The sequence below is a fragment of the Plectropomus leopardus genome, chromosome 16 (assembly GCF_026936395.1).
Source record: "Plectropomus leopardus strain MGB_pleo_1.0 chromosome 16, ASM2693639v1, whole genome shotgun sequence".
Classification (NCBI taxonomy): domain Eukaryota; kingdom Metazoa; phylum Chordata; class Actinopteri; order Perciformes; family Serranidae; genus Plectropomus; species Plectropomus leopardus.
In genome coordinates, this window is record NC_142191.1 from 24,817,202 (window position 1) to 24,837,077 (window position 19,876).

Consider the following 19,876-nt stretch of genomic DNA (forward strand, 5'->3'; position numbering starts at 1 on the left):
GATATCTACTTCACAACTACTACTTTCTATCCTCTGTCTTTGTTTCCATCTTCTTGCCTTTTTCCCCCTCTCTTTTCTTTTTGCTCTATCTTCTTTTATCTTGTCAGGCTGCTGTCACTCACTCACGTTCTCCTTTTTCTCTGTTCACTTTCTTTTAAGAATTCATCACACCTCCTTCACTTCCTGGTGGGCGTGGTCTGCAGCTGCTGGGCAGGCTGTCATTGGTTGGCTGGTCGGAGCTGGAGAAGGTTAACGGCCTGCCCAATCAGCATCACTCGTCTGATCACCTCCCTCTCCTTGCTCGCTTCCGCTTCCGCCTCTGACCCAGGCGGTCGCAGAGCAGCTCACACGGCACGATGCGTCGACACTGCAGCTCAGGGAAGAGTTTAAAACGCTGATAGAGGTAAAACAAACAAAAGGCGCATATGAAGTTGTTTTTTACACTCATGTTTTCCACCTCACAGCTGTGAAGCACAGGTACAGATGTTTTCTCAAAAAAAGTCTGCTGGTTGGTAAAATCGTGACCTCCAATAAGAAACTTGTCTTCAGTATTTTGTAAAATTCTAAATACACCTCAGTAACTGCAGAAACCCGCCAGCATAAAAGTCCAGTATGAAGTCCAACACTGTCGAATGTCCAATTGTTTTCTGAATAATCTGATTTTTGACAACTAAACATGTGTTCTCTTTGGGGCATAAAGAAAATTCATAAAGAAAATTGACAGTATTTGTTATTTTACAGGATTTTTTTTTAATTCAGTGTCATGTAGTTCTTTTTAAAAACTAAAAATTTAAAGAAAATAAATTGATATAAACAGCTTGTAATCAGAAATACTTCACGAAAACTAACATTGAACTTTACAATTGTTACTTTGCTGTTAAAAACATCAGTTCACTGTTGCTTGTGGATAAAAAAAGTTCTCTTGAAACATCTACGTTTAGCAATTTCTTTTTATTATGAAACACTTTCCTTGTAAGCGGTGAATCTATGAAGGGACAAATTTTAAGTCTTTTTTTTTTTTTTTAAAGCCTGAACATTATCACTTGACGTTAAACCACTAAATACCTGATTTGGTTGTGATAGAGGAGCAAAGCAACTCACATCACCACCCAAATAAAACAGTAACAAGGATTTTGCTCTGAAGAATGAAGAGTTTAGTTTAGGTTTTAAAGCAACAAATACATTTATCTATATTTTTTATAAAAAAGACAGTTAAAGAACAAATAATTGGCTATGTAAGTAAACTGCTTTTCAAAGTGTTTTAAGTTATGACCATACATTTTCTTTCACCAGTTTCAAAGTTACTCCTTGTATCATTTCCGTGGAAATTTGTTCATATTGTGATTGTAATTTATGACACAGCTTGAATAAAAAAATACTGTGAATTTTACTCAAACAGTACTGGAGTTTAATTGAGTACCAACAGTCACGTGTGTACTCATTGACATGATAATATCAATTCAGACTTACACATAGTCCGTAAATAACAAAGGAATTGATGTATTTTTCTAATATTTTGGAGAATGTTTGCCATTTTTGGACCATTTGTAAATAAAGGACTTGTGTTTTTACATCTGGCTGCTATTGGCTTAATGTTGTCATCATTGTCACTGACAGATGAGATGAAATCAGATAAACTTAACTGTCTCTGAAGGGAAGTTTGGGCATATAGCTGCATCGCAAGTACATCGATGGCAAATTGACAACAACAGACAGCACAAAGAATATAACACACACTGAGACGAAACAAAAGTAGCAGCATTACTAATGAGAAGGGTAGATTAAGCTGATATTGCACCTGTCCTAGTGATAAAATGAGTAACAATATAAAATAACATAAAATAATTAAAAAATGCAAAAAAAAAAACATAAATATGATTGAGAAGCTAAATTTGAAGCAAACACAAGAGGTCACTGACCTGACAGATTTAACATCTAACTTGTGCTGCTTTAAGCAATACAGTGACTTTTATTTGTTTCTCACACACACACAAACACAATCGCTTCTCTGTGCATTTAGCGTTTCTTAGAGTTTCTATATATAAAGCCGGCTGTGTGTTGCTGTTGTGTAATGGGGGTTGGCTGGTTTCCTCGGTTCATTTGTCAGCAGGGAAATAGTTAAAACCAGCAGACGGTTGTTTTAGTCCCGTTTGTTGTTCTGCATGGAGTCAGCTGTTTGTCCTCTTGAGTCTGACGCGATAGAGCTGTTCTTTTTTCTTGTATTCATACATAACGGGACACTGCTGTTACTCTTAACTCTGTGAAACCTGGATAATCAGCAACATCAGTTTTCTTGTGCCGCATTTAGACGCCTTTTACAAAGAATTTGACCCTTTGAAACCTGAGCGTGTTGGTTGACTTTCTTTCAATAACATGGGGACAAAAGGCAATAACCAACTTGTCAAGAAATGTCCCACAAATTGCAGGAAATTAGGAAAAACAAATAAAATTTTGATTAAAAAAAGACAGGAGGATTATTAGAAAAGTATCCAAAAAAAGGAAAATTTGTCCCAAAAACTTTATTTATAGCCATAATTCTTTGATATTTAAAATTATACAGAAAAAGAATATTATAAAAAATACATTTTAGGTCATGTCTTCAGTAACTTTTTGCATTCCCCCCATTTTTTTGCTTAGATTTCAAAGGGTTAAACTGAAGTATTTAAGGACAAAGGGTTAAACTGAAGTATTTTAGGACATAGAGATTTTTTTTTGTCTCAGAGAAGTGTATGTCCTTCATCGTCACACCTCAGTGAGACACGTTCCACTTCTTAAGCCGCGTCTTTAGCGTGAGCGAGTGTGTGTGTGTGTGTGCGTGCGTGCGTGCGTGCGTGCGTGCGTGTGTGTTTGTGTGTTTGTGTGTTTGTGTGTGTGTGTGTGTGTTTGTGTGTGTTTGTGTGTGTGTGTGTTTGTGATGGTGACAGATGGTTGCAGCGTTTACCTCGGCTCCCCTCAAACACCGTGTCCTTGGGACCTCTTGGTATTCTGTGCGTCACTCTGCACTGCAGCAAGACACTCGGCCGGATCTCAACAGTCTTCACAGACTCCCTCATGTCTGTTCCTGTAGTCCACAGGGGACGCACTTCAATACCTTTAGTTGCTGTCATCACCACTCACAGAGAACAACATTAACCTGACTTAGTGTTTACTGCTTTTCTTTGCAAACTGAACCTAATAAACTTAGAGCAAACGTTAACAATACTGTATAGTGGACCTTAGGGGACAAAAAAATAGATGAAATAAACACCAAGCTAACTTAGAGATACTAACAACACTAGTTAGATATACAGCCAACCAAACTTTTTATCATTTTAGTCCATACATCTCAGGCGAAAGGGTCAGTTTTATAACTGTGGACTCCCACACGTGTAGATTTACCCCATAAAAATATGAAAGTAGCAAAAGACTTTCAGTTTGACAAAATTAAAGACATTAAAACCATAAAATGATGCAGGAGAGGCACAAAATAGGTGCATTAAAAAAATCCCCTAGAATGGAAGAAATTAAGTGTTTGATGCTCAAAATTCTCCGGCGCTGAACCCCAAACCCCCTGTTATATATTTTAAGCCCAAGTGAATGTTAGATGTCTGTAATTTGTACACTTAAAAACTGATAGACCCTCATACACAGTGACTGAATGACATTTAAACTATAGTTATCTGTGCAAATTGATTAAAAAAAAACAACAAAAAAAACTCTAAATGTACTAAAGGTTTGTTCAGTTGTCACATAAACCAAAGTATGGCAGTACTTTGTGCTATAGTTGTCTACTATGTATCGCAGTTTTTAGCTTTTCTAAAGCCTTGTATATCAGTAAGTGTAGACAGATGCACTGTCACTGCTTAAACATCCTGCAAGTTTCTGTCCAGATCACCAGATGGTTGCTACGTGAGTGTCCTCGTGCGGTTTCTCTGCAGGACGTAAACGGATGTTTGTGCTCATCAGAACTCGCTGGCCTCCTGCAGCAGCAGGCGGCTCAGAGGAAACGTCAGACAAGTGTTGTTGTTTTGTTTGTGAGCACTAGATGGCAGCAGTGGGCTTAACTGAGCACGTGGAGGAACAGTGGGGGCGTTTGTGAGGGTTTGGGGCTTTTTTTTTTGTGATGTAAAATCTTATCACCATTTGAACCCGATGGAACCCCTCTTCGTACGTTTTTACAAATATCAAAGTAGCATAAAATAAACTTAAATTCTTGCTCTTGCAGGTATAGGAACTAGTTTGTAGTGCTGAGTAGGATTTTAACTTTAACTTTAATTTTGGTAACAAAACTGTGGAAACCATTTTCCACTAGTGTGATGGGAAAAAAAGATCCTGTAAGTCATCCTAATAAGAAACGCATTAGTAAATAGTTCAAAATAATGAAAAACATTCTCAATATAATGACTTAGTATCTTCAAATAAAGATTTTGTATTTCCAGTCATGGCAAGTGTCTCAAACAAATGCCGAACTTTGAGAAAGTTTATAATTCTGAGTTACTAATTCAAGATTCAAGATTCCATTATTTGACTAATTTCCTGAACCGATCAAAGTAAAGACTATCTCAAAAATAATGGCAGAAAGTTTTAAAATAATAACTAATTTTCTCAAAATAATGACTTAGTATCTTCAAATAATTATTTTGTGTTTCCAATCATGACCAGGTATCTCAAATAAAGGCGAAACTTTCTCAGATAATCAATGAGCAACTCAAAATTATAAGCTTTCTTAAAATAATGACTTAGTATCACATAATAGTTATAAATAATTCTTACAATAATGAAATCTCAAAATAATGAAAAACATGTTTTAAAAAACAGTATCTCTAAGTAAATAATTTTTGAGTGTCATTATTTTTAGATTCTCATAAGGTCTGAAAAAATATCCTGTTAATCATTATAATATATTGATTTTTTTTTTCATCACACTGGCAGAAATGGGCTTCCATACAAATCCTCAGGCTTAGATGTTGCACACTATCAAGAGATACCCTGCATTCGTCATGTACACTTTTTCATATGATTGTTGTAGATGTTGTACAGCAGATGTTTTGCATCTCTGTGATTCATTGCAGTTCAACTATTCTGGATGAAGATGTTTTTTGTGTTAATAGTGTGATACTAGGATTTTATTTTGGAAAATCTTGTTTTTACTACCCTATAGTTGTCTTCACTTGCTGCAGTGACGTGTCACTGTTGGGCGTGGTTACAGATGCAACAGAGCCCTCTTCTGGCCAGTGGAGTGATGTCATTGTGTGTTTAGTGGTTTTGAAATTGAGGCTTTTTTTTTTTTTAGCTTTCATTCAACAAAGAAGGAGGATTGTGAGCAGGTCAAACTCCAGTTTCAGGGTTTATGAAACAGCATGAGGTGGAAAATTATTTTTTGTGTTTATCAACCCCCGTGGGTATGATTTTTGAAGAATTATAATTGTGGCTGCTTGAAGGACAAATCAGAACACTGAAACACTGACGGACACTGAATTATTGTTGTTTTTGTACAATGTTTTTAAAAAGCGTCTTACCTTGACAGCTCGGTCAACAGCTTTATTCTCACAACAGAAGGGGGGGAATCATCTTTGTGCATGCGGGCACACACACACACACACACACACACACACACACACACACACACACACACACACACACACACACACACACACACACACACACACACAGACACAGTCAGAGCGAGGTGGCCTCCCCTGCCTTTCAATCCCTAAACTGCTGTATAGATGAGAAATGAAGGATTATTTCTGTAAATCTGCTGCCATCATGCGCTTCTCTCTCTCTTTCTCTCTCTCTTTCTCACACACTTACACACACACTCACACACACTCGCACACACACATCTGCAGTGGAACATAAGCAGATTATTTTATCAGAGGCCAGGCTGTTGTGTGATGTGAGTGTACGCAGTACTGTCATCTAAAGAGGAATAACATCATTTTAGTTTTCACTGCTGCTTCCTCGTGTTTTTCTAGCACGCCTCCCTTGCATCTTTTACGATGTTTCTTTAAGTGTTTCTAGTAGTGGAAAGTAACTATGTACATTTATTCAATTACTGTACTTCAGTATTCTGAGGTACAGTTATTAGTATTTCTATTTTATGCTACTTTATACTTCTACTCTACTGCTGTTTTGAGGCAAATATTTTACTGCATTTATTTTAAAGATTTAGCGACTTTGTAGGTTAGAAGATTAATACAAAATATAAATCAACTAATACATATTATTTTAATTATATATTTAATTAAGCTACATATATAAATATATAATTAAGCTACCCAGCAGAATAAATTAGTTTTCTTAGTAGAAAAAAGCAGCCCACAAGCTTATCACTCACTCAGCAGCCAAAAAACTAACCAACCAGCCAGCTGAGCTTTTAAATACTCAAACCCTTTCAGAGAAAGTTATTAGGTTAGAAGTTTTGCTAATGGTTATTATGTAATATTTTACCAATGTCACACTGTAAAATGTAAACTATAATAAGTACAAGTAGCAATATGTAAAAAGAAAAAAAAAGTAAAGTTTTTGTGTTAGTAAAGCAGTTTCTTTGGTGAATTGTACTCACAGACCCTTCAAACATTTTTTATACTCATGAAAAGAAGTTCCAATTGTACATTTTTTGTATTGTTGCCTACAAATATTTGTGGCCAGTGAAATTAACATAGGCCACAATAAAGCCAAAATATTTGATTTGGGAGTCCAATATCAACTTCTAAAGGTTTTTAAATAAATGTTAACATTAACACATTTGTGACCTAGATATGTAGCATACTGCAACATTTTACAGTGTAAAATTAAACTTGGCAGTGCTTTGTAGTGGACAAACTAAACAGTGAGGTGGTTCAACAACTGAATGAACTCAAACATGTCTCCAGTGTTTCTGTGCCACTATTACCTGTTACTTATCAGCCACCCTAATGCCAATACAAATACATCTGAGATAAGCTAAAATCAGCCAGTTAAATTAGTCCTGTCGATTTAATGATGGCGCTCTCACAACGGGCTAATTCAAATTAGCAGTATGTTTTATACGCTTCTAATAAGCTTTATTATAAAAAATAAACTCGCAAAGTAACAAGTAGCTGAAATCATCAGATAAATTGTGGGATATATTTGTACCTCAGTAAAAGAAAAAGAACACTTGGTTAAAAACATAGATCATTTATTAAAAGAACACATGCTGCTACAGTTGTTGATAAAAGCAGCTGCTGTCAGACCACCGAAACTGTAACAGTAGGAACGTTACAATAATATTTACTGAGGGTCACATCTTCTTCTATTGATCTCCACAGGAATACAAAACCACACCACGTTCTCACACAGGGAACCGCAACAGCATTTTTCAAAAATAATAATTGTTATTGTGTGTGTGTGTGTGTGCGTGTGTGTGTGTGTGCGTGTGTGTGCGTGTGTGTGTGTGTGTGTGCGTGCGTGTGTATGTGTGTGTGTGTGTGTGTGTGTGGACCAGCTCCTTAGAGCTCTGTGGTGTTTCCACATTTAAAAATCACTCAGAATTGAAGACGCTGAATACTGTTACAGTGGTTTGGGGTTCAATTCACACACATAACACATCACACTTAATTTTGGTGGTCTTAAGCCACTTCAGACTCAAGAGTTTGTTCTTTATAGCACGGAGCAGATCTGCCCGCTATTAAACGTTTGTAACAAGAAAATATTTCCAGAAACAGGCAAAAAAAATGGCAACTAAACTTTTTTTTTTTTGGTGTAGAATTTTCCATGTTACATGTTCCATCAGGAAATAAAAACATTTAGCCAAACAAGAATTGGGTAGCTGTGACTTTCACCAGATTACAAAATCAGAAACGTTTTGTTGCATGAGCAACTCCTCCAAACACCACACCAAAAACACAAAGTCAAAACTTAAAGATACACCTATACTGCGGAGGCACTGGAAGCTTCACATGGACATTTTTTATTGTCCAATAATTTTTTTTATATCAAACCTTGTCAGAAATGTTGCTCTAAATTTGGTTTGGCTATTAGGAGGAAAAATAACTTCTTTTTTTGTAAATTCTGCAGTCACAGTGCACAAATACAATTTTCAATGCATTTTTTTTTGTCCAGCAAAAATTTTGAATTTCATTACCATACACAATAGGGAACTTTTGGATTTTGGTGTGTATATTTTTTTGTAGGACAGAGAGAGCAGGTAACAGAATTCATGTTAAAATCATGAGGTTATATAGGTGAGCCTGTAGCATGCCATGATCTTTCTGTCCAGTGAGTTTAACGTTTCTCATTAAACGTTTCCTTATTAATTGCTGATGTTTAAACAGACTACAGTACATTTAACAGTACAGAAAGTTTTGGACCAAGATGGAGTTAAGAAATGTGATATCAGCACTTTGGAAACAAATCAAAGGCCATCAAAAAGAACACCTGCTACACTACTGTTCTTTTTTTCTTTTTCTTATTTTAAACAAATGCATCTCATTCAAAATGATAATGTACAATCAATGAATCAAACCCAAATGTCTTGATAAAACAGATTTGAAAGAAAACAAACAAATTAATTTAAAAAAAAGAAAACATTCAATAAGATAAATTGTCAAGCACAGAAGTCTCTATTGCAAACTGACATAGGAACAGATCTCAGTTGCTACATTGAGTATCACTGTTTTGGGTTGTTGTTTTTTGTGGTGATGTGTCACAGTTCCTGTGTCCTCAGGTAGTTTGTCTCTGTTGTTGGGTTGAAATCACCAGAACTGCAGGTTTTAAGTTTGTGTTTGAATCCAAGGTTTTTGTGATAATTTGTGAACTTTAGATCCTTGGTAACTGTTGAATCTCTGTTTGTATACTTCCAAAAATACATCAACATTGTCAGCGAGAAAAGTCTTTCTTGAAAAATGTCCTCCAAGATATGTTTTGTCCTCAGTGTGAAAATGCACCAATTCTTCCTTCTTGTTTGTTCACAACTCCGGTGTGAAATAGATTTTGAATATTCAAAAAGCAAAGCAGCTTTGTGCTTTTTCTGTATGCTAACAAACATCAAGCCTTTAGAAAGTATCAACTCGTAAGCTTCAGTACAAATATTAACATGTTGAGCTGGTTGCTTTGTGCCAGACAGTCTGATCTCTGTCTCTGTGCTGTGTTATGGTCCACTGCTGGCCTAACGTCAGAAATATGTAAAAATATTCTGCTTCTTCTCACAGCACCTTGAATCGGTGATAATGGCTCAGGCTGGATTTGCACAGAGAGAAAGCTGTGGGTTCTTGGCCAGTTATTCTCATAGACCAAGATTTTTTTTTCTGTGCAGATGTTTTAAAATGCAGTTAATTTGATTTTTTTTTTGTGTAGATTGAATCACAAACACTTTCCTCCTCTATTGATTGAATTGGAAGACAAGGATTTTAGTTTTTTTTTTGTTATTTCTTTTGTCATAACCTGCTCTCTAACACAGCGTGTGCATAGCTTGTTAGAACAAAAAGCTCAGATAAAATGTTCAGTTGGCAACAAAACATACTTGTTCTGTGAGTGAGAACACATTGTGAAACATTCAAAGAAAAGCAATACAACAATCAAATGACAATATTCAGAAACAATCTGTACACAGACTGAAATCCTCCCGCAGATGACTGATGCGACCAAAACACCAAATGAGGCATGTGTTTTCCCCTAAAATTCATAGATTTGTAAGATTATCTTTGTTCCATTTGGTATGAAGTCAAAGCTGCACCAGGCATTTGCGAACATATACCCTTTGCATAAGTTTAAATGAAAAAGTTTACATCCTCGTCTTTCTTGGCATTAATTGGCACAGATAAGTTAGTATTAGGGCTGTTCTGACTTATGTAAACTAGGCTAGGCTTTCCCGTACGAATATTTGACTTAATTTCCTTTATTCTCCCATATAGGGTTTAAGAATTTTAACAGGGTTGAGTGCGAAGTGACAATGACGTGCAAATAATACTGTTAGCCCTCCAAGCTAATGCATACTAACTAAATAATATATAGTAAACAAATCAAGCTTTGAGCTAACACCTGATAGCTACCCTAAAACACCATCAGAAATGTGCAACAATACTTACCAACACTAAATGTCAACTGAAAGCCAAACTGTGTCATATTAAGTTGCTGTGAGCTGTAAATTCACCACTTCTAAGCAAAAGGCAAAAGATAATGTTATCTCAGAGCCTGAGTGAGGTAATAACAAAAAAGGTTTTTAAATTATAGCTCCACAGCGCTACTAATGGCCAAAAACACCAGAGTGCTTTTAGATAGTTGGCTACCTTTTGTTTGCAGTACCCAGATGTTAACGTTAGGAGTTTTGTTATTTCATTATTGAAAAATTTGTAGCTACACTCAATGCCACTTTTGATCGCCAAGAAAATCTAAAATTGCCTGGTGCAGTTTACCTGAACAAAGATAATCTTTGCACTTGATTTTGGGGAACAACATTTTTATTAAAGTTAATCCTTCAGATGAAAACTATAGAAGTCAGTTGTCATTTTTTTCAAGTATCCTGTTGGTATCATCCATATAGTTCTAGGTAGCTAAGAGAGCTAGGCTTGAAAGATGTTTTTGTAAATCATGGATTTAATCTAATTAAAAATGATAATTTCTTCACACCATAGCTGCCCTTAAATTGCCCTTGAGCAAGACATTTAACCCCTTAATTATGTGTAAACTGGTGGTACTTTTTCACTTATCTTTTCTTAATTAAAACTGAGTTATATATTTCTCCGTCTGAAGGCTTAAACTGCACACTACATTCTGTGGATGTAACAAACATGAATAAACGTAGAAGCATTTAGATGTACACATATACAGTATATATACTCTATCTAAGTACAGCCTGTGTTGAATATCCATTCAGATTTCCGGTTTCTTTTGACTTTTTTTTTTTGTTTTATCTCCACTTTGATACGTGATATTCAACCATCCGTTTACGTGTTTTAGTCAACTATGACGTGTGACGTGAGATTTCAAGCTTGTCTGTGATCATCGAAGGCCTCAATAGGAGAATCCAAAAAACAATCCATTTCACACTTGATTATTTTTGGACAATCCCTATGATACATCACGCATACGAGCGTGAAGCAGTGCATACAGTACTGAATGGGCTCTCATATACGTACAGAAGCTTCTCTGAACAAAGAGACAATTCATCGTGCTGCTCTGAGAGCTTTCGTAATTTCCTGACTTTTTTTGTCTCCTGAACTGAAAATATGAGTTCTTCACAGAAACACAGACTTTTTTTTTTTTTTTACGTTTAAGGGTTGACAAACAAATATTGGATTTGTGCTTATGTTGCAGAATTATGGTGGTGCCCTTCGACTCTAAATCTCAGTTTTTGAGTATTAAACCAAAAGGCAAAATGCATTAATTGTTGAGAATCAGACATGACAAAGCTCAATTATAGGAGTATTTGGTGACCAAAACGATCCTCTTAGAGCCCTCTAAAGATCCTGATCTCACCGTCCCGCCTGCCTTTCCTATCTGCTGACAGCGTGCAGAGTGTTGCACCCCTCCGCCAGATAAATCTGTCTTGAATGAGGCCTTTGTTAAAGTGCTCACTCAGCCAACATCTGCCTTCACTTCTCGTTTGTTTGAGTGGACAAACTGGCTGCAGCTGAATTCGGACAAGCTGAAAGATTTTATATTCCAGCTGTTGGTGAAACAGCTGTGAAGGCAGCAGCCAGCTGGCCAACAGTGTGTTAGTTTGAACACGTGGGTTGGCTACAGCGGACTTTAGTCAACACATACGAAGCCCCACAAGCCTTCTGCTAAATTGTTTTGGAAATACTAGTGATTTAATTTTTCAGATTGTACTTTTTAAGGTACCTTTTCTGTGATCACGGTCATTTTAAGAGTAATACAGAGTGTTCTCATTCGCCGAAACTGTTTACTTCTTAATGAGTGTTTATGTTTATTGTTAAATGATATTATGGTTGATGCTGTATCATTCACATCTCAATCTTTGATAAATTGTCTTTAGTTTTTTTTTACCCATATAACTGTCCAGACTCGTATCACCAAAGTCTGAGTGACCAAAAGCTGATTACAAGCTGATATATTTCTAATATTTGCTTTTTGCTTTACTGGATACTTTCACCACTTCACCCACTAAAATGAAGCCATGTCTACTTGTGGCCTGTCATCGCAGGTTATGGGTTCAGTGTGCACATAAAGCTGTGAGCAGTTCAACTGAAAAATTTTTCTTTGGAGGACTGTAATCATTCGAATGACTTTTAGAGATTAAAGTTGTGAAAGCATCCAGTTTTACACAAGAAAAAAAAGGAACAATTGGAAAAAGCAAGTAGAAATAAAGACAAATTCGTGTAACACTATTAAAAATTAACTAGAATCGAATCAGTTCATCCTTTAGTCCAAGTTGATGTTTGTGCCGAATTTAAGGAAATTCCTTCAAGGCCTACTTAAAATTTTACCTTCATGAGATGGATGTCAGGTCACAGTGACCTTTGACCACCAAAATCTAATTGCTTCACTTTTGAGCCAAAGTGGACAATTGTGCCAAATTTGAGGAAATTCCCTCCAGGACCTTATTTTTTAAAAATATGGTACTCATGAGAGTAACAAATGCAACAAAAGGTTGCAGTGACCCTGACCTTTGACCACCAAAATCCAATCGGTTCATTCTTAAGTCCAAGTGACATTTGTGCCAAATTTGAGAAAATTCCCTCCAAAGAATTCTTGAGATATCGTGTTCTTGAGAATGAGGTGGACACAAGAGCACAGTGACCTTGACCTTTGACCACCAAAATTCTATCAGTTCATTTTTGAGTCCAGGTGGACATTTGTGCCAAATTTGAAGTTATTCACTTAAGGCACCGAAATCTTTCTCATCCTTTAAATCAAGTAACAGTCCCTCTATCTAGATAGTGCTGGATCGTACTGTGCAACAGTCTGTAGGTAGTCATTGTATGTGGGGGTTAGTGTGATTACTTCTCCTGTAAAAACCTAATGCAGCATAACTTAAAGCTACATTTCCATTCAAACAAGTCAATTATTATGAGGGGTTTGAATGACTGACCCAATTAATAGTTCCTTTGACAAACATGCAAAACCTTTTCTTTTATCTTGATACAGAATATCAGCAAGGCCCTCTTTAGCTTTAAATGTTTTTCCATATTTAGCTTTAAATGTTGTGATCCTGATTTTCTTGTCCAACTCTTGTCAGTAATTGAGATCGAGTCTTTCCACTGTTGAGGAGTTTTGCTTGGATGGAAACAGGGCTGTGGTTATGTATGCAGTTATGTGTCAACAGAGGGCAGCGGAAGAGGGGAATAAGGAGGTGGTGGGGGGCAGGAGGTTTGCCGCAGTGCTCTAATGATCATTCACTGATGTTCTGCAGTGAATCCTTTCTCTATACCACTCCCTATCCTCTTACCCCTTTCCACCTCTTCTGTTCTTCTTCCTTTTCCTCTCTATCGACTCTGTGCCTTTGATTCCCCTGCATACTTTATTGAGCATCCTCTCGTTATTCTACACTCGTCCGCTCTGATCAATAGAATCTGCATGTGGAAGTCTACTTAGTCATCTTAAGTAAGTTTCTGCTGGTTCAGGAGGGTTTGTTAAAGTCAAATCAGAACTTAGACATTACCTCTGAACAATCCTTCAGTGGACTTTTCATTAAAGCCAAAGTGCTGCAGCAGTTGAGCAGGCATGTGAGAGTTAAGTGTAATAAGAACACCTACACCCGTGAATCTCATTCTTCCTTCATATCTGCCTCCCTGTAGTCTCAAGGCCTGCCATGATGGGAAACTGACAACAAAATGAAACCCTGTAAAGTAATTGCTGCTTCAAACCCTGACAAAAAATATCAACTGTCTAAATTCTCAGTAGTAAAATTGTGCTATTGAGGTGCCATTATGATAATTAATCATTTAAAATGATAAAATGTCAAAACCTCCCTTATAAATCATATATTAAGTCTGTTGTGTGCAAAGAGAAACTATTTTTTTTTGTTATGACTCTTCCACCATGGCAACTTGTCTTACTCAACCACTAAAGAATACGCTCACCTATTTGTACTAGAAAATGTCTACCCTTTCTTCTCTCCCACTTCCTGTTGTTGCCCTTCTTGAAGGAACATTGTCACTCAGGGGTCACAGAAATACTTAGTTAAATCCAATGTCAGGACATGACAGCTCTCAGCTTTTAATTTTCCTGCCAGTTAATTGAAATGTTTTAAATATAGCAATACACTCATGTAGCTTCTTCTGAACTTAGCGTCAGAGGGTAAACGCTTCAGCTACATGACTGAATTGTGACAGTATAAGAGAAAGAGCTGCTGCTCTCAGGTGTTTGATAACCAGGCTGTTGTCAAGGATCCATTGCTACCAAAGAGTTATCTGTTAAGTTTAAAGCAGTCTGATTCTCAGCTTCAAAGAGGTTCATCCCGTTCCAGCTCAGAAAAGCTCTTGTAACATTTTTTGTGTGTTGATCAGCCACCTTGTCTGTGTGAAATCGCTCCAGCTGCAGTGACACCTCTTCTGAAAGCGTTGGTGGCAGGTAGTAACTCCTCAGGAGAAGGCTGGATGGATTTGGGAGGTAATGAAGGGGATCAGATGCGGATCTGGTAGCCGTCACTGAGGGTGCTAAGCTCAGGAGGTTTCCTCTCCACTGAGGCCGGCCTGAAAGACGAACAGACAGCAGAAAAATGGTCAGATTACCCAAAAAAACAACAACAAAAAAAACATAAATATGTTAGAAAAATATAGTACAGTATGTCATAAAAATGTCATAACACAGTAGGTCAAAAGATGTAATAAAATATAAAAAGTCATTGTATAGAATGTTATATAAATGTAAAATATGTCCATGACCATACTATGTCTTCTTTTTGGGCATATTTTGGAAGACATACAATGCTATGACTTTTTGAGCATATTATGCACGATATTCTTCAGTGCGACTTTTTGGGCATTTTTAAAAAATATATATATATATATTTTTGCGCTTTTTCAGTGCCTTTATTTAATAGGACAGATATAGCGTGAAAGGAGGAGAGAGAGAAGAGATGACATACAGCAAAGGGCCTAAGCCGGACTCGTAGGCATATACTGTACATACTGTACTATGGCTTTTTCAGGCATATTTTGGACAACATACTATAGTATGACTTCTTGGACATATTTTGGAAGACATACTATAATATAACTTTTTGGGCATATTTTAGACGACATGCTACAGTATGAATTTTTGGGCATTTTTTGGACAACATGCTTTACTACGACCTTCTGGGCATATTTTAGAAGACATAGTTATATTATGACCTTCTGGCATACTGTACAATGACTTTTTTAAACATATTTTGGACGACAAACTATAGTGTGAGTTTTTGGGCATATTTTGGAAGACGTACTATATGACAGGCACAGTTTTGACAGCATATGATACTTTGTAGGCATACTTTGGATGACATATGACACTTTGTCTTTTTAGGCATATTTTGAACGACATGTTATAAGTATGACTCTTTGGGTGTATTTTGGATGACTTGCTTAAGTATGACTTCTTGGGCATGTTTTGGAAGACATACTATAGGATGACCTTTTTGGGCATATTTTAGACGACATACTAAAGTGTGACTTTTTTGGTCATGTTTTGGATGATATGCTAGAGTATGAGTTTTTGGGCATATTGTGGAAGACTTGCAACGGTAAGACTTTTTAGGCATATTTTGGATGAGATGCTATATTATGACTTTTTGTGCGTATTTTGGATGACATGCTATGTAGTATGACTTTGTAGGCATATTTTCGATGACATGCTATAGTATTACTTTTTTATTATTTCAATTTTTAGTATCTACGTTTTTTGGCGTATTTTGGACAAGACACACCGTAGCATTGGACGTTCAAAAAATGGCCAAAAACACCACAAGATAGCATGTTGAACAATTCACCAAGGCAAAATTGTCAAAATATGACGTCCAAAAACTGCTGAAAACCACATTAAACCACATCATATAGCGTACCGAGACACACCATAGCATAGGTTGTTGCGATAATGGCCCAAAACACAATAACATAGCAGGTCGAACAATCCACCAAAAGTGCAAGACTATGGCATGGAAAAGAAGGTCAAAATATGACATGTCCAAAAAACTCCTGAAAACCACATAAAATCACATGAAATAGCATGCCAAAACATGCCATAGCATAGTATTTGGAAGAAATGACCAAAAACACCAGAAAATAGCACATTGAAAAATCCACAGAAAATGCAAGGCTATTAAAAGCAAAACTATTAAAAAGTTACACGTCCAAAAAACTGCTGAAAACCACATTAAAGCACATAAAATACCTTTCCGAGACACCCCATAGCATAGTATTTCGTAAAAATGACCAAAAACATCATGAAATAGCATGGTGAAAAATCCACCAAAAATGCAAGGCTATAGTAAGGCAAAAATGTCAAAATATGACATGTCCAAAAAACTCCTAAAAACCACATTCAACCACATAAAGTAGCGTGCCAACACACGCCATAGCATAGTGTTTTGCAAAAACGACCAGAAACACTATAATATAGCATGTTGAAATATCCACCGAAAATACAAGACAAAAGTAAGGCAAAAATGTCAAAATATGACATGTCCAAAAAACTGCCGAAATCCACATTAAACCACATAAAATAGAATGCCAAGACACGCCGTAGCATAGTATTTTGCAAAAATGACAAAAAACACCATAAAATAGGATGTTGAAAAATCCACCAAAAATGCAAGGCTATAGTAAGGCAAAAATGTCAAAAAATGATATGGTCCAAAACCACATTACACTATATAAAACAGCGTGCCGAGAAACACTATAGGATATTTTTTTTGCAAAAATGACAAAAAAGACCATAAAATGGCACTTTGAAAAATCCACCAAAAATGCAAGGCTATAGTAAGGCAAAAATGTCAAAAAACGATATGTCCAAAAAACTCATAAAAAACACATTAAACTATATAAAACAGCGTGTCGAGACACGCTATAGCATATTTTTTTGCAAAAACGACCAAAAAGAGCATAAAATGGCACTTTGAAAAATCCACCAAAAATGCAAGGCTATAGTAAGGCAAAAATGTCAAAATATGACATGTCCAAAAAACAGCTAAAAACCACATTAAACCACATGAAATAGCATGCCAAGACACGCCATAGCATAGTATTTTGCAAAAATGACAAAAAACACCATAATATCACACTTTGAAAAATCCACCAAAAATGCAAGGCTATAGTAAGGCAAAAATGTCAAAATATGACATGTCCAAAAAACAGCTAAAAACCACATTCAACCACATAAAATAGCGTGGCGAGACACGCCATAGCATAGTATTTTGCAAAAATGACCAAAAACACCATAAAATAGGATGTTGAATAATCCACCAAAAATGCAAGGCTATAGTAAGGCAAAAATGTCAAAATATGACATGTCCAAAAAACAGCTAAAAACCACATTAAACCACATGAAATAGCATGCCAAGACACGCCATAGCATAGTATTTTGCAAAAATGACAAAAAACACCATAATATCACACTTTGAAAAATCCACCAAAAATGCAAGGCAAGTAAGGCAAAAATGTTAAAAAACGATATGTCCAAAAAACTCCTAAAAAACACATTAAACTATATAAAACAGCGTGCCGAGACACGCTATAGCATATTTTTTTGCAAAAACGACCAAAAAGAGCATAAAATGGCACTTTGAAAAATCCACCAAAAATGCAAAATGTCAAAATATGACATGTCCAAAAAACTGCCGAAAACCACATTAAACCACATGAAATAGCATGCCAAGACACGCCATAGCATAGTATTTTGCAAAAATGACAAAAAACACCATAATATCACACTTTGAAAAATCCACCAAAAATGCAAGGCTATAGCAAGGCAAAAATGTCAAAATATGACATGTCCAAAAAACAGCTAAAAACCACATTAAACCACATGAAATAGCATGCCAAGACACGCCATAGCATAGTATTTTACAAAAATGAACAAAAACACCATAAAATAGGATGTTGAAAAATCCACCAAAAATGCAAGGCTATAGTAAGGCAAAAATGTCAAAATATGACATGTCCAAAAAACAGCTAAAAACCACATTAAACTATATAAAACAGCGTGCCGAGACACGCTATAGCATATTTTTTTTGCAAAAACGACCAAAAAGAGCATAAAATGGCACTTTGAAAAATCCACCAAAAATGCAAGGCTATAGTAAGGCAAAAATGTCAAAATATGACATGTCCAAAAAACTGCCAAAAACCACATTAAACCACATGAAATAGCATGCCAAGACACGCCATAGCATAGTATTTTGTAAAAATGAACAAAAACACCGTAATATCACACTTTGAAAAATCCACCAAAAATGCAAGGCTATAGCAAGGCAAAAATGTCAAAATATGACATGTCCAAAAAACAGCTAAAAACCACATTCAACCACATAAAATAGCGTGGCGAGACACGCCATAGCATAGTATTTTGCAAAAATGACCAAAAACACCATAAAATAGGATGTTGAATAATCCACCAAAAATGCAAGGCTATAGTAAGGCAGAAATGTCAAAATATGACATGTCCAAAAAACAGCTAAAAACCACATTAAACCACATGAAATAGCATGCCAAGACACGCCATAGCATAGTATTTTGCAAAAATGACAAAAAACACCATAATATCACACTTTGAAAAATCCACCAAAAATGCAAGGCTATAGTAAGGCAAAAATGTCAAAAAAACGATATGTCCAAAAAACTCCTAAAAAACACATTAAACTATATAAAACAGCGTGCCGAGACACGCTATAGCATATTTTTTTTCAAAAATGACCAAAAAGAGCATAAAATGGCACTTTGAAAAATCCACCAAAAATGCAAGGCTATAGTAAGGCAAAAATGTCAAAATATGACATGTCCAAAAAACTGCCGAAAACCACATTAAACCACATGAAATAGCATGCCAAGACACGCCATAGCATAGTATTTTGCAAAAATGACAAAAAACACCATAAAATAGGATGTTGAAAAATCCACCATAAATGCAAGGCTATAGTAAGGCAAAAATGTCAAAATATGACATGTCCAAAAAACAGCTAAAAACCACATTAAACTATATAAAACAGCGTGCCGAGACACGCTATAGCATATTTTTTTTGCAAAAACGACCAAAAAGAGCATAAAATGGCACTTTGAAAAATCCACCAAAAATGCAAGGCTATAGTAAGGCAAAAATGTCAAAATATGACATGTCCAAAAAACAGCTAAAAACCACATTAAACCACATGAAATAGCATGCCAAGACACGCCATAGCATAGTATTTTGCAAAATGAACAAAACACCATAATATCACACTTTGAAAAATCCACCAAAAATGCAAGGCTATAGTAAGGCAAAAATGTCAAAATATGACATGTCAAAAAAACCCCAGCTAAAACCCACATTCAACCACATAAAATAGCGTGGCGAGACACGCCATAGCATAGTATTTTACAAAAATGACCAAAAACACCATAAAATAGGATGTTGAAAAATCCACGAAAAATGCAAGGCTATAGTAAGGCAAAAATGTCAAAATATGACATGTCCAAAAACTCCTAAAAACACATTAAACTATATAAAACAGCGTGCGAGACACGCTTATAGCATATTTTTGCAAAAACGACCAAAAACAGCATAAAATGGCACTTTGAAAAATCCACCAAAAATGCAAGGCTATAGTAAGGCAAAAATGTCAAAATATGACATGTCCAAAAAACTGCCGAAAACCACATTAAACCACATGAAATAGCATGCCAAGACACGCCATAGCATAGTATTTTGTAAAAATGAACAAAAACACCGTAATATCACACTTTGAAAAATTCACCAAAAATGCAAGGCTATAGTAAGGCAAAAATGTCAAAAAACGATA

General features: G+C 36.0%; 2 protein-coding genes across 4 annotated transcripts in view; one reads left to right on the forward strand and one right to left on the reverse strand.

Annotated features, from left to right (window-relative positions):
- angel2 (angel homolog 2 (Drosophila)) overlaps nt 1-19,876 on the forward strand; it is a 36,364-nt gene that overhangs the window by 8,108 nt on the left and 8,380 nt on the right. Inside the window, exon 9 of one of the 2 annotated variants that reach the window (XM_042504083.2) lies at nt 160-1,571. The exons of the other annotated variant lie outside the window; for it this stretch is intronic. Coding sequence (XP_042360017.2) covers nt 160-323 — 164 coding nt within the window. The 3' untranslated portion in view covers nt 324-1,571. Of the gene's footprint in view, nt 1-159; nt 1,572-19,876 lie in introns of those variants that run through there. 2 annotated transcript variants of the gene reach the window in all.
- Nucleotides 7,128-19,876, reverse strand: part of vash2 (vasohibin 2) — a 70,604-nt gene continuing 57,855 nt past the window's right edge. For both annotated transcript variants that reach the window (XM_088089138.1, XM_042504087.2), the window contains exon 9: nt 7,128-14,600. In XM_088089138.1, the coding sequence (XP_087945264.1) occupies nt 14,531-14,600 (70 nt within the window). In that variant the 3' untranslated portion in view covers nt 7,128-14,530. The remainder of the gene's footprint in view (nt 14,601-19,876) is intronic.